Source organism: Merops nubicus, unplaced genomic scaffold (assembly GCF_000691845.1).
Source record: "Merops nubicus isolate BGI_N331 unplaced genomic scaffold, ASM69184v1 scaffold20384, whole genome shotgun sequence".
In the NCBI taxonomy this organism is placed as follows: Eukaryota; Metazoa; Chordata; class Aves; order Coraciiformes; family Meropidae; genus Merops; species Merops nubicus.
The window spans coordinates 5,037-18,705 of record NW_008602507.1 but is presented as its reverse complement, the minus strand read 5'-3'; the positions used below and the strand labels follow the sequence as shown (position 1 = coordinate 18,705).

General features: G+C 37.4%; 1 protein-coding gene across 1 annotated transcript in view; it reads right to left on the bottom strand.

The window, feature by feature from the left end:
- The window catches only part of LOC103771108 (roundabout homolog 2-like), a gene marked incomplete at both ends in the record, with an annotated part of 25,840 nt that overhangs the window by 11,991 nt on the left and 180 nt on the right, over positions 1–13,669 (bottom strand). The window contains 2 exons of the mRNA XM_008938396.1: positions 2,600–2,738; positions 12,693–12,818. Coding sequence (XP_008936644.1) covers positions 2,600–2,738; positions 12,693–12,818 — 265 coding nt within the window. The remainder of the gene's footprint in view (positions 1–2,599; positions 2,739–12,692; positions 12,819–13,669) is intronic.

Sequence of the window (13,669 nt, the reverse complement as noted above, 5' to 3'; positions counted from 1 at the left end):
AGAAAATTATAGAAACAAACTGCAATCAAAAATTCTGTTTATCCCGCTTTGCTATCATTGAACTAGATGCTACTGAAAGCTGAACTAACAATAGACACACCTAAAAAATTCAGTAATTGTTGAAACAGGTACCTACTCTAACTGTCTTGCAACTGAGGGATGAAGCCAAAAGGAAATTATTGCAAGAACCAGTAACAGACAGAAGTGCAAAGAACTTTGTTAGTTGTAGAAACAAGACATTAATATTGAAAGCTGCAAGACAAATATCAGCACAGTTCTGCTCAGAGGAAGGATTTATGCATGTAGGAAGAATAGCAAAGGGAACTCCTTGAAGGTTTCATATTTCACTGTAGATGTTAAAATATTTAAAATACAGGATCTCAGAAGCTGAAAGCTAATTTTGTTTTTTACATCAAAAAAGAAAAAAATTCTCCCACTTGGTCAAGGAGGAAGAACTTAAAAATTCTTTTCTTAATTTATAAAATTGATATCTTATAATTTTCTTATTAATCTATCCATCCATTCAGACTATACCTGGGAAAAAATTCTCTGCTTGCATTAAAAAATCGAGGAAAAAAAAATCTTTTCTTTTAGATGTTCCAAGTCCATCTTCCTTGATTAAATATCATACAGCACAGTTTGGAAATTTCCACTTTTTGGGTGGAAAGACTTTGCTCACATATCTTGCTATAAAAAAGGTACATTTTAGAATAGAAAACATACAGCCCTGATTATCAGAGATATTTGAAGTGTAGATGTTGGACTCTCCTAGATGACCAAAGTCAACATGGCTCATATGGTGGTAACCTGCTACATGGGCAGGGGCAGTGGTAGTCCTCTATCACTCAAGCTGCTCTCCATTGTGAGATTCTGTAGCCCTGCCCCTTATTTGCCCACCTTTCTAATGTTCTGGGAAATAGATATAAAAGAAGAAATACCCCCAGTTTTAAGCTATAAATGAAAAAGAAGGAGCACAGTCACTAAAAAAAAACCTAATAAAAGTGCAACCTAATCAAAGGCACTATTCATCTGTTACTTCTGCTTATGGGACCTAGAAGGAGATACAATTTAGAACAACAGAAGTAGCACAATAGTAAGAATAAATCACAGAAGCACAATGTATTTACTATGGACCACTCTACAATGCACAGTTAAATAGCAAGCAAAGGGAAACTTAACCTGTCATCCAAAAGTCTACTCTTCAAAATAATTTGTGTTACATGCATACACATTTATCAATAATTAGCAAAAAAGCTCTGACATTTTAAAATTCATTTTAAATTTCAAGGAAATTAATTACAAAATGTAAGTATTTCTATATATATATATATATGTATCTGTAGTGATACAGAAATGTTTTTTCTAGATTATGTATCATCATATTAATTTATTTAACTTAAGAACTGTAAGACATCTTGCAGAGTTGAGGATGTGGAAATGAAAACAGGCGTTCTGAAATTTGAGGTTTGGGATTTTATTAAAGATTTAGAAATTGAGAAAAGATACAAATAAGATTAAAGACTGTATGACTTTGGAGAAGTTTTGCCATTGTTTTTTATGGAAAAGTATGCGACATTAAATGTCATATCCAGCAAGTGGATGAAGACTGACAGGTAGCAGTCTTATCACATTTTTCACCTTGTTGGGTTGAAGACGTAAAACATGCTGATGTTTTACAACCAACCAACAGTGATGGAAAGTAACCATCAACTGTAGTGGGGAAAAAAAAAAAAGTTACTATTCATGTCTCCTCCTGAAATTAAAACCATTGTGCAAAAATGGATCTGGACTCACAGGGCCAGAAGGATTGATTGGGTTATGGAGACGTGGGTTCTTATTCCTGTCTCCAGATCTATTTCTGTATTAAAATTCTGTGTTAAAATTTTATAACCTAACAATGATTCAGCATCAAAACTAGAAAGAGCTCCAGAAAGTGAGGGCCAAACTGTTCTGTTAGCTAAAAGAAGCCAAGCTAATTTAATATTGTTTTGTAAGAAAGACTCTCATTCCTTGCTCACTCTGAAATTTTCTCCACATCTCTTCCAGAAACAAATAAATGTATCTTTCTTGACCACACAACTTTTTTTTTCCACTTCTACTAGTTTGTTATTTTGTTTCCTCAAGAGGAAAGTTTCTCTCCAAGACTTAACAGACATGAAACACGGAGCCAGCAAAGCCCACCACAGCACTCTGGTTCTGATTCATGCTGCTTGTGCAGTGGAGTGGCTCTGCAACTGTCCAGACAAGTTTTCTCCCTTTTGGTATCAACATGTTGTTATGAAGGCTACAACCACTAGTACATTCCTAAAAGAACTTTGCTTTCTCCAGCAAATTCAGCAAATACCCAAGTGCTCACAATACCTACAGTACATCACTTTTCTTCCTTCCGCTGGAATCCAATAACTGGACCATTCAACCTAGATGGGGTTTCTCTGCGCAGCCGGCTCTGGAAAAGGTTTTGTAGTGCCAAGGACCAGCAATGTGGGAAACAAATCTTGGCCGCAACATCAAATAACAAACTATAAGTAGTAGGGAGTGATTTCAGCATTACTTAGCAATTGAAATTTGAAAGTGTGAGGAACACGAACGTTGCTCTTACCGTCCTCTCGGCAAGTCTGCGTCATCTTTCCTCCACCGGACTGTGGGTGTGGGATCCCCCTGCACCTGGCACCGGAAATCCACGGCCTCCTCCTCCAGCACCACTTGGTTAATCGGTCGCCTGAGAAACGTGGGCCGTTCTTGAAAGAGACATTAAAATTCCTTAGTGAGTCAAAGGGTTGAAATGAACGCTTTTGACTTTTCAGCATCTTTCTGTTCACTGATTCACAGAATGAAGAAAGGAGGGTAAGCTCCACAGATTCAGACAAGTGGAACTGATGATGCACACAAAGAGCCCGGCAGACGACTCCCAGGCAGGAGAGGCAGCGGCTGTCCCACCCAGAGCCAAGGGCTACCAGAAGGAAGCCTATGCTAGCACTGACTGCCCACCTGCCACACCAGCGAGGAGGTCTCCAAGGCTGTGCCCTCCTGTGTGAACGTTTTGGCTCTGCGCCGCTGCATATGCAGACCATGATCTAAAAGATCCTGCTTGCTCTACTGGTATATCAGCTGCCAGCGGAGACGTTGCCTTTAGCAGTAATCAATATCTTGATGTTTCAGAGGAAAATGTAAGCTCTGTGTCACACGTCTCAGACAGTTGTGGACTATTGTGCAGAGGTCAGAGCTTCCCTGATCGCCATTGCTAACTTCACCATGGAAAACTAAATTATGGTCTGAATAATAAATTCTGTTTACCCTCGTTATGTTAGCCTGCACGGCTACAAATATTACTAATCATCATAATGTTGTACAGGCCTGCTTAAAATACAGATACAGAGCCACAATCCGATCTCAGTCATACTGGTACAAACTCAAATTCATCTGAAAGGATGTCACTGGGGTTAGTTTCCAAGTTGCCTTTGGATTGCATAAATTTTGTTCTGTCCTCTCCTAGCCATACCACAGTTTTACTGTCATAAATTATTTATGCGAGAGTCAAGCCATTATAAGACAGAGTTTATATGAAGCAGTATTTCCACTCAAGACAGGGATTTATTATAAAGACATTTAAAACTGGTTACACACTACATTTCACATTTCATTCTCAGCAAGTTGAAGGGTATGATGTCACTGTTAAAATTATTCAAAATTCACACAGATGTAAGCAATAGCAGATTCTGACTCGGGCAGTTTGTCTTGATAACTACAGAGACGAGTTTATGGATTAGCTATCCATGTTTATTATATTCAAATAATAAATAATTTTTTTAAAAAAAGTTAAAAGAGCATTAATAAGGTTGCTAAATCAAGTACATACCACCTCAGTGCCAGAACAAAGGCTGCCTGCATGTCCTTTAATCATTCCCTTTCTGTTTACACCTTATGGGACTCACTGCAATTATATGATCACATACTATTTTTTCCCCAAACGTGTCCAAACTGTTGGTATTCATTTAATGAGCAGGTGTTTAATATTTTGCTTTAGTTTTATTTTGCTTTAGTTGTACTATTTAGTGGGTGGCCTCTTGTTATACTACTCAAGCTTCACTTCAAAGGCAGAATTATTAATTTCCTCCATCACACCTATCTTAATGTTTCATAAACATCAACTTATTTTCATATCTCCTCTCCAAGGTGCAATGGAGATCTAAGAAAGTAAGCTAAAATAAATCTGCTAAATTTCGATGCTCACCCTGAGACACAAAACTGCCTTTTTGTAGTTGTTGTTCAGAATTTAGCATTAATTTTTTGTTTTCAAAGCTCAGCTTCCATTGAATTCAGTTGCAGCCTACAGAAGTGTTCACCACTTTTACAAATCAGAAAATAAAGAACACAAAACCACCTGTTAATCATTATGTAAATGAATGACAGCATCACCTAGGAATTCCCTGATACTAGCAGGGGGACCTATTGGCAGGGAAAAACCTATTTTGTCAGAAGAAGAATAGACATGCTCAAGAATCTACAGCAGTTTTCCAGATGCTAGAGATAAAAACATGTCTAACTGGCAGAGATTCTTCTCCCTATTTCTCCCAAGCCATTGCTTTTTTCTATTCTTAGTCCTGCCTGGGACCTGCAGGTTCCGGCAGCATTTGGGCAAGTAAATTCAGTGCTAGTCTCTCTCTGCACCTTGAATTCTCAGTCTTTATTCCCTGTTTCAAGTCTGTGTACAAGCCATATGCAACCTTCACTACAGGTGCTTGTCCTAAGAGTACTTTGTAAGATTTTTCCTTCCCTGTCTGTGTAAGTCTCCTGACTCTTCCCAATCTCCAGGTAGATTTGCTCCTGCCCTCACCTATGCGTCTTTGGCAGGTTGTGACAGAGCCTCAAGGCCCTCTCTGTTCCAGCCACTGGCTGTGCCAGCTCTTTTCAGCTGCTGACAGCTTTCTTAGCTGGTTTGTCTCCTACTAGCCCAGAATATTACCTTTTACACCTGGAACCCAGAAAGTTCATAAGTCCCAACTATCCGTGCCTCTCACTTCTTCACACCTCACAGCAAACTGACTCTTTGCTCCATGTTTGAACTACAATTGAACTGAAGCTTCTTTGCTCTCTGCCACCCAGATACAGCCCATCCACAATATTAACACCAGAAAAAGCACGTGAAGCAGTCGAACGTCACCCCAGAAGAGTGACAGCAGCAGGACTGCAGTGCAGTTGCAGGAAAAATGCTGTTCAGACCTGCCCTCTAACTGGTGTTTCTGGTGTATGAACTGATGATTTTTTTTTTTTTTTTAAAAACTTGCATAACTGGCTAAATTTAGTGAAAATTCTTCAGACAAGCAAAAAATAACATCTCTGGCACTGTGTAGCTATTTCCCATCAAATTTTTAGGTCGCTGTTACTCAATATGAGGGACCTGCATTTCTCAGGACAGAAAGCTTCCCCAATTTCTCTCCTTCAGCTCCTTCCCCATTTCCCTCTCACCACCCCTTCCACTCGCAAACTCCAGAAACTTCAACTTTTCAGAAAAGAATGAATTAATTTGGCAATGAAAATAAATTAAAAAAAAAAAAAACCAGTTTTCCAATGAGGCATGGAAAATTTTTGATAAAGCCTTTTAGTTTGACAAATTTTTTAAAAATGGACAAAGCATTAGTTGTTATCTTAATGCTATGCAATGTACTTGGCCTGCCTGTAATTATGTGGATCTAGAAAGGACTATCTTAATGAAAGTTTCTGTAAGTTTGCAACAGTATCTTATTTACAACTTCTCTCCTAGGAACAGCTCAGACTTACCCCTGCTCTGAGCTCAGACACAATATACTCTACATTTTGTTGTTTGCTTTTCAAGAGATGATCCTAAATCAATAAATTATTCGAATCAGCGTCCTTATAAGTGATTTAGACACCCTGATTCATCCACACTGAATTTAAATAACTCTGCATGAGCCTGTATGTTTGACTCGGTCTGCATGCAAAAATTATTTTAGACCATGTTTATAAAAGCTGCCTGTAAACAACTAAGAAACTAACTTATGCATGTTTATGAAATTCCTACTTGTAGCTTTAAATACTTCTATATGTGAGATAAGAAAATAAATTTCTATCACATTTTGAGTAGAACTCTGCTGATGAGACAGCAAATGGCCCAAAGGACATCAGGTGTACCACTTGATTCTAAATCGAGGCAATTTAGCAGTATACATACATGTTTGTTTCAAATCAGCTTCTCAAACTGCATATTTTCCAAAACAGTTAAGAATTCACTAGAAAATAAATAGCCATGTAAGTACAGATTCCAGTCAGCAAGGACATGCAAATATCCATAACTGCTATTTCCAGTTTTCCATCATCTTTGCATTTTGCACAGCGTGGATCAGGAAAGAACAACTTATGTGTCACATTTCCTGTATTTGTATCACTCAGACCACCCCTTGAATATCTTCAGCTATTATACAGTTATAAAGTGATCAGAGTGAATGCCATTGTCAATGCAATTAACATTCTTTATGTGAGATTAACTGGATTTGAGTCACCTGCATAACTTGCTTACAATGTTAATCTCTCAGGAGACAGAGCACTGCTTGCCCAAGCATGCTAAATAAAGCAGGTTTCTTCACACAGCCAGGTCAAACTTAGTTTCAGAGCTAAACTTGAGAAAAAAAAAAACCAAGCCTTTTTTTTTTCTGTTTTTTTCCTTTTGAAATGGTTTGTCCATAAATAAAAGCTTATGGTATAATTAAACATTGTTACTCTGTCAACAGCATTCAGAACACAATATATTTGAGAAACAACAAGGCTAATAAACTAAAATCATAGACATATATAAAGATTTTAATATAGCTATTTTATAAGCTTTCACTAAGTAAATAAAGTACCCACTTCCCAGACTTTCTCTGATGAATATTAAAAATGTTTGAAGAGAACTATAAAATAGGTCATGGTTATAGGTCATATCAGCCAGTCGTGCTATTACTAGAGTGACCTTTATAGCTTCGGAATAAACTCTGCTTGCAGTTATAAAAGGCGATTGTTAATGCAATTTGGACACACACCTACAATCTGCTGGCAGTGCTTGAGATATGTGCTGCACCAAAACCTATGGAACTAATCCTAACCAGAAACATAGGAAAATATTTCCTTGCTTTGGGTGCTGACAGAACTTAACCCCCGAACTCAATTTTCCCTCTATTTAACAACTGGTCTGAGTATCACAGTCTATTAGAGAGACTCAGATGACCTTCAGATGTATTATTGCCCTTTCTCTGTTCCTCAAAAAGTCACACAGCCATATATGGAACCTCAATCTAATTAAAATGATCCTAACCACCTTAATACATTTTCTCTGCTGAGGCAACTGTTAGAGTGAAGGATTTGATGGTCTCCACAATGTGGAGGCTAAATCTGATTTCAAACTATTTTCTCAACTTTGTTGGAGAGAAGGCATCAGATTATTTTTTTCAAAATCTTTTTGTATTCTACAAAGAAGTATTAAACAAATTAAAAAGCTTTGGGGAGTTATTTAATAGCAAACACTTAAAAGCTCGTTTCACTTCAGTATTCTGATGTAAAGGAAGAAGAAGAAACGTTAGATGGTTGGAAGTAGCTTTCACTTCAGAATGCTGTCAATAGCATAGGTATTTCATTAACTGCAACATAATTTGGATAATGCAAAGCACTCTGCTAAAAATGAAGACGTGGAAGACAGGATATTAGGATCACGCTAAATTTACCTAAATTGGCCAAATAAATGAATATACAACTGCAAAAGAAGATGGTTTTATATTTGAAAACGTTCTTCCACTGCCTCTTTTTAAGCACTTTGTCATTTTTCATTTGAGAAACAAGTATTTGTGGAGACATTGCAAACTTCTACATTCTAAACAGTGCCCAAGATGTGATGAACTTGCACAGTGTAAAAGCATGAAGCACTGTTAGGAGGCAAAGGCAAATAAAGTAGAATGATTTTTATCACTTGCTAGTGTTTTTCTCCTTTTATAAATATCTACAACCATTTTATTTTCATTTTTTACTGACTATTAGGTAGGACTTTGGAGACCAAATAAGACCCTTTTTCACAGCAGTAGCATTAATTTATTACAACTTCTAATAACAATGTATTTGTGGATAACAAATACTGCACAGCCAAACTGGCTTTCTCCTAACTGCCACAAGTAGATTGCAAGTGGGAAACACAAGGATTTGAAGAAAAACAGGAGGAGTTTTGCTCTGAAGGACAAAATGCACACCACCAATTTCTCTGTTGTTAACTGTGGACGTATACTTGGTTTGGGTAGTTTTTCCAAGTAGCTGTGAAAACCTCTGGGACTAATTTTTAGGATGTGATGGGACAAGACTCTCTGCTAAGGCCTTTCACATAGTCAGAGCTCAGAAAGCAAAGTAGGGCATGATGTCTTCACTAAGGGATTTTCGGATTTTCTTCCTCTTACAATCATGTCATCATAGTATATTCTTTCTGGAATTATGGTATCTCTTCCAGCCTGACAATGTCTAGAGAACATCAAACACAAATACTTCTTCAAGCATCAAACGAAAACACCTTTTCATCCCATAGGACCTTATTAGCTGAAAAAAGGTTCAGTTACCAAAGCCAAAATCAAAGATTAATCCAAAACAATCTTTAATATGTCTGAATTGACACATCTTTTAAGATATTTTTTCACTTTTCCTAGTTATGCTTTATATTCTTTGAAGGCTCTTCTAAATATATCTTTTTCCACTGCTTGACGCCAGCCTCTTCAAGTTGATATATTAAGGCTTTCATTGATTTCACTGAGCTTCAGAATCAATATACAAGATATACCTTTGTACATTCTCTTCAAATATACCATTTTATGTCCAAATGAAAAAGAAAAAGGAGCCTGAAATAGTTAAAAAAACTTGAAAACTTATCCGAGAACAGTGCAGTACTACAACAAAATGATAAAAGGTTAACTTAAACAGTAATTCCTACTTTATTTAATTTCTGGCTCCATATTATTTATTTACAGACCAAGCTCTCTCACAAATTGGAATGAAACTGTTTCTGTTTTGCATCTTTCTTTAATTCTGTTTAGCCAAAGGCTGTGAGCCCAAACAGAAGCGAAGCAGCCTAATTTGTATCACTTACACTTCTGAATTTGGCCTTTAGAATAGCATGTCCACAATAATAAAGTATGATGCTGCCTCCTTTTGTGAACGTTAGGATTGACTGATGGATTAGTTATTAAGTTCCTTTAAAGGCCAACTTAGACTCCATGACAGACCCTGTTTTCTTACTTTACTCCAAGATTACACCTTGGAGCCTCATAAAGGCAAAAACTAGCAGCAGTGCTGGAAAGAGAAGACTAACATAATGTAATGCATCATTGTCACTATTAAAAACATGGGGATAATTTTGGGAAGCACTGCTTATATAATCAGTTTGCTTTATGACATTTTATCATGAAAATTTGGCAATTTTCTACTAGCAGAAGAATCATGACTGGAACAAAAGAAATGCACCAACAATAACAGTACAATATTAGTGGTGCCTAAATGTTGAAAACTAGGTTTCCTATGCAGATGGACTTGAAAATAAACCCCACTTGTTTCCTGAAAGTTCTACATTTATTACCCAAAACTGTTTCTCAGCAAAAGTTATTGAATGGGTACCCAGCCAAATGGATACATTCTACACATAGGAAACTTTCGTTTCTTTCCTCCTACTTCTTTCCCAAGTTCTTATTGCCCTTTATATACTTTTTTTTTTTTTTTTTTTAACTCAGGAAAGGTGTAATCTTTTAGGCTAGGCTTCCTTGCTGTTCCCCTTGGGCCACCAGTTACCACCACAATGACTTCAGTTTTTCCAGCGGCAATGCCTCAAGCTAAATTTACTGTACAGGGAGCCAGAGATCTGTCATGAGTCACATGCAGAAATTAGCTTCAGGTATTACATAAAAACTTGCAAAGCCAAAAGTAACAAGTGGCTGATTCCTGGAAAGGTTTGAGAATGAGTGTGAAACAGTTACTTTTCCTACAGAGTAGAGTATTTACTAAGGCTTCCTTCACGCTACAGTAAGGGGTTAGGGGTTTGCAATTTGGAAAAGGAATAGAGACATTAATAATCAGCTAATTAATACATATTCCTCTCCAGAATCAGCACCAGCTGTAGGCTTGCCAGCCAATTTATTAAATTCTCTAAGTCTCGTAGCTAAGATATCTTAATTTTAATTATAAAGCCCATTTTCAAATTTGTTTAAAACAGTTGAAGTTCAGCACATGAACAATATATAAGTACTACGATATTTTTAGCATTTTTATCTCAATATTTGGACTATGCCCACGTTCCTCAGACCTGTGGCAGATGACCTATGGTTTTGTCTGTATTCGGTAAAGTCGATCTGAAGATTCACAGCCAATCTGATGTTTCCGAGAGTTGCTGGATTTACTGGTTTTACTGTGCATGCCCAGACGGGTTGGGGTGTCCAGTAGACATATTTCTTCCTGGAAACATCATGGATAGTGCTCTCGAGCGCACTGTGTGCACCCACGAGCCACTGCCTGGAGCCCAGACACAAAGTAAAACTGTTCTGCTGGTGGAAGGCAAAGCCAAGCCACCTCCTTTTGCTCCAAGTGGGACAGGACTAAGCTGGACACATCTGTATAGTGAGTCCAGTACACAAACACAGAGCTTTAGGGCCAGGTGACAGCCAGGAAATGGGCACAGGAGAGACAAACTGTCTTGTCGAACAGCAGATCATACATAGCCCAAGTGCCTGCTTCCTGCATTCTACTCTTGTACACCAAAAAGGACAATAGGAAGGGAACACCTAGATAAAAGGGGACTTTTAAATAGGAAGATACCCAGGTAGGAAAGGAATTCTAAATACAACTTTCTTTGGCTAGTCTAACACAATTATAAAGAATTAAAATATCTCATTTTATTTATTGCTTATTTTGTTTAGTATTCAGAAAATAGGTCAGATTGTATTCTAAAAGTTGATTGTTATGATTAAAACCCATTTCAAAGAATCAGAATATTGTAATTGGCTACGTATTATTTTACATTCCAAAACAAACCTAATACTTTTCATAGCTCTGCAGGAAATGAAATTACATGCATAGCTCAGTTTTTATTCCTGCAGTTCAATGCTTTTTAACAAATTATTTTCTTAAGGATTTCTTAAGGCTTTGTAGTTTGGGATTGCAATCTGCTTGCTATCCACAGGGAGTATTACCAGAGATTATCAGTATTTAAACTGATGAAGAAGATATGTCATGTCTCTTTTACATCTGTATAAAGGCACAACTTCAACAGATTGGCTCCAAAGGACATCATCATTTGATAGAGATCCTTTCTGTGAAGGCATATTAGTTCTGTCTTTAAAAGTCATATGCTTCCATGAGTACACAACAAACTAAGTCGAGTGGAAGCCTTTACAGTCTTGTAATGTTAGAAAGCAGCAAATATTCAGTCACGGATCTTGTCTAGCAGAAACTTTTCTATGCTGTTTGTGAATCTCATAATGTGGTTTCTTCAAAGTGAACAAACAAACGTTGAATTGCACATGCATACACACACAGAGAGCAATACGTGTGACTGGGTTTTCCAGTGCACCATGTTAGGCAGAAGGCGAAAAAAAATTAGGACCATCTGCTTTGGAAAGGACTTTAGGATTTCTATGAGAAGTCTTACTGGAATTACAAGCTTACAGGTCTGGAATGACAAGAATTAGAAGTTTGGAATTTCAATATCAAGGACATTGGAGAAGTGTGGCAGGAGGGAATCTTAACACAATTACATTTTGTATGCACGCATGCATGCGTTTTCCTTAGCTGGGAGGCCTTTTTTTCCGTATTGATTTTCCTTTGTTTGCCAAAGACCACTTGACTAATTCCTGCAAAACCACATCTAATAGTAAAAAGAAATGTCATGACTGCAGGATGTCCCACAGCAGGATTTTTCAGCTTTACTTCTTATCTAGTTGTTAGCAGGATGGATCCAGCTCTAGGTTCAGTATTATTCTATTCTTGCTTCTGACCCTAACCATAGGGCAAATGCTCCTAACAGCTTCTTGCCTTGCCCATCAACTTTGGAAGCCGTTTCACACAGGAAATCTATTAACTTCTGATTCACTGAGAAGCATCAAAACCAATGATGATGGTTACAGGCTTACAGAATGAAAAGCTGTTTCCTGCCCTTTAAAAAATTAATGACAAAACTATCTTTATAGATTCAAAAAGTTGACCTCAGAATTTTTTCCAATGACTTTCTACTGATCAGTTGAGCTCTTTTGTGGTCTCCTACAAAGGTTTGATTTCACAGCCCCACAGAAATAAGGAAATACTTGAACAGGCAATGCTGATAAAAAATCTCTGTTAAGAAGGCATTGTCAACTGTTTTAGAAGTAGCTTAATTACATTTGGTAATTTTGTGAAGGAGAGTACAATGTCCTGCATTACTGGCTCTGAGTTTGTGTGTATCACTAAGGACCTACAATTAGATTGAACCTATGCACTTAGAAGGAAAATGTTGAGCCATCACAGTTCCATAATTATAATCTGCAGTCTTTGAAACCTGGTCTTCTTCAGAAACTGAGAAATGCAGCTCAAGCAGTACTATAGCATTTTGTTAAGCTGTTTTTGCCTCATATTTTGGTAAGTCATCCAGGCTGATTCACGCTATGACATTGGTAGTGAAAAGGAAATAAAAGCTTGAGTGGCTTTACCGAAGACAGTCAGCTCTGCTGGGTCGCTGTCTCGCTCCCCCACCATGTTTGTTCCGACACAAGTGTACATGCCGGCATCACTTTTCCTTGTATTGGAGATCATCAGCTTCCCACCACGTATCTGTTTCAAAACAAGGATTATGTTTTTAACTTCAGATAAACAGAATATCTCAGAAAGAAAGCTGCCTTCTCAGGCAGCAAGTTCCACAACTAAGGCATTTAAAAATTTTGTTTGTAAACATAAAAACAGCTTTAAAATAATAATCATATATACTTTAATATCTTTAGCTGTTCTAGAACTTGTTTTATCCTACTGACTGACTTTCATTTCAACAGCTTTTTAGTTTTTTATTTGGTTTTCATTAGATGCTTACATTTCGTGTTGCTTCTTCAGTGAGAGGAATAGTTAGTCAGTATGCATTCCTACTCAGGAACAGTAATTTTTTAGAGTATAACTTCACCCTTCATTCAGAATACACATCCTAATTACTGCACTAAATACATTACCAATATCATCCTAAGCTGTAGTGGTTTTCCCACTGAATATTTGTGTCCCTCTTAGATAGACTGATTACATCTTTAAAACAACTCTGACACAAGTTCTGATATTCTTATTCCAGTAAACTAAGATCTCATTTCAGTGAACTGAGATCTAGAAAACATGAGACCAGATAGGTCAGACATCCACTGAGTCCCCCATCTAAAAGGGCACACTATATGAGTAAATCTACAGATCTCATGGGCCTCCATTACATTGGTGATACACACCAAGCCTCAAGAAATTCAAGTTGGAAACCCAGACCAGAAGGAATAAACAAACTTCTGCTGCTCATTTGGGAAAGCCTGGAGAAGTAAACTGCCAAGAGTAATGATGAGTCTCTATGGGTAAAGATATTAAAGCTGTAACATTCTGCTGCACTCAGCTGCAGAGCTTCAGTGAAGGCCCTGTGACCATAGGCAACCACCTGAGTTGTACT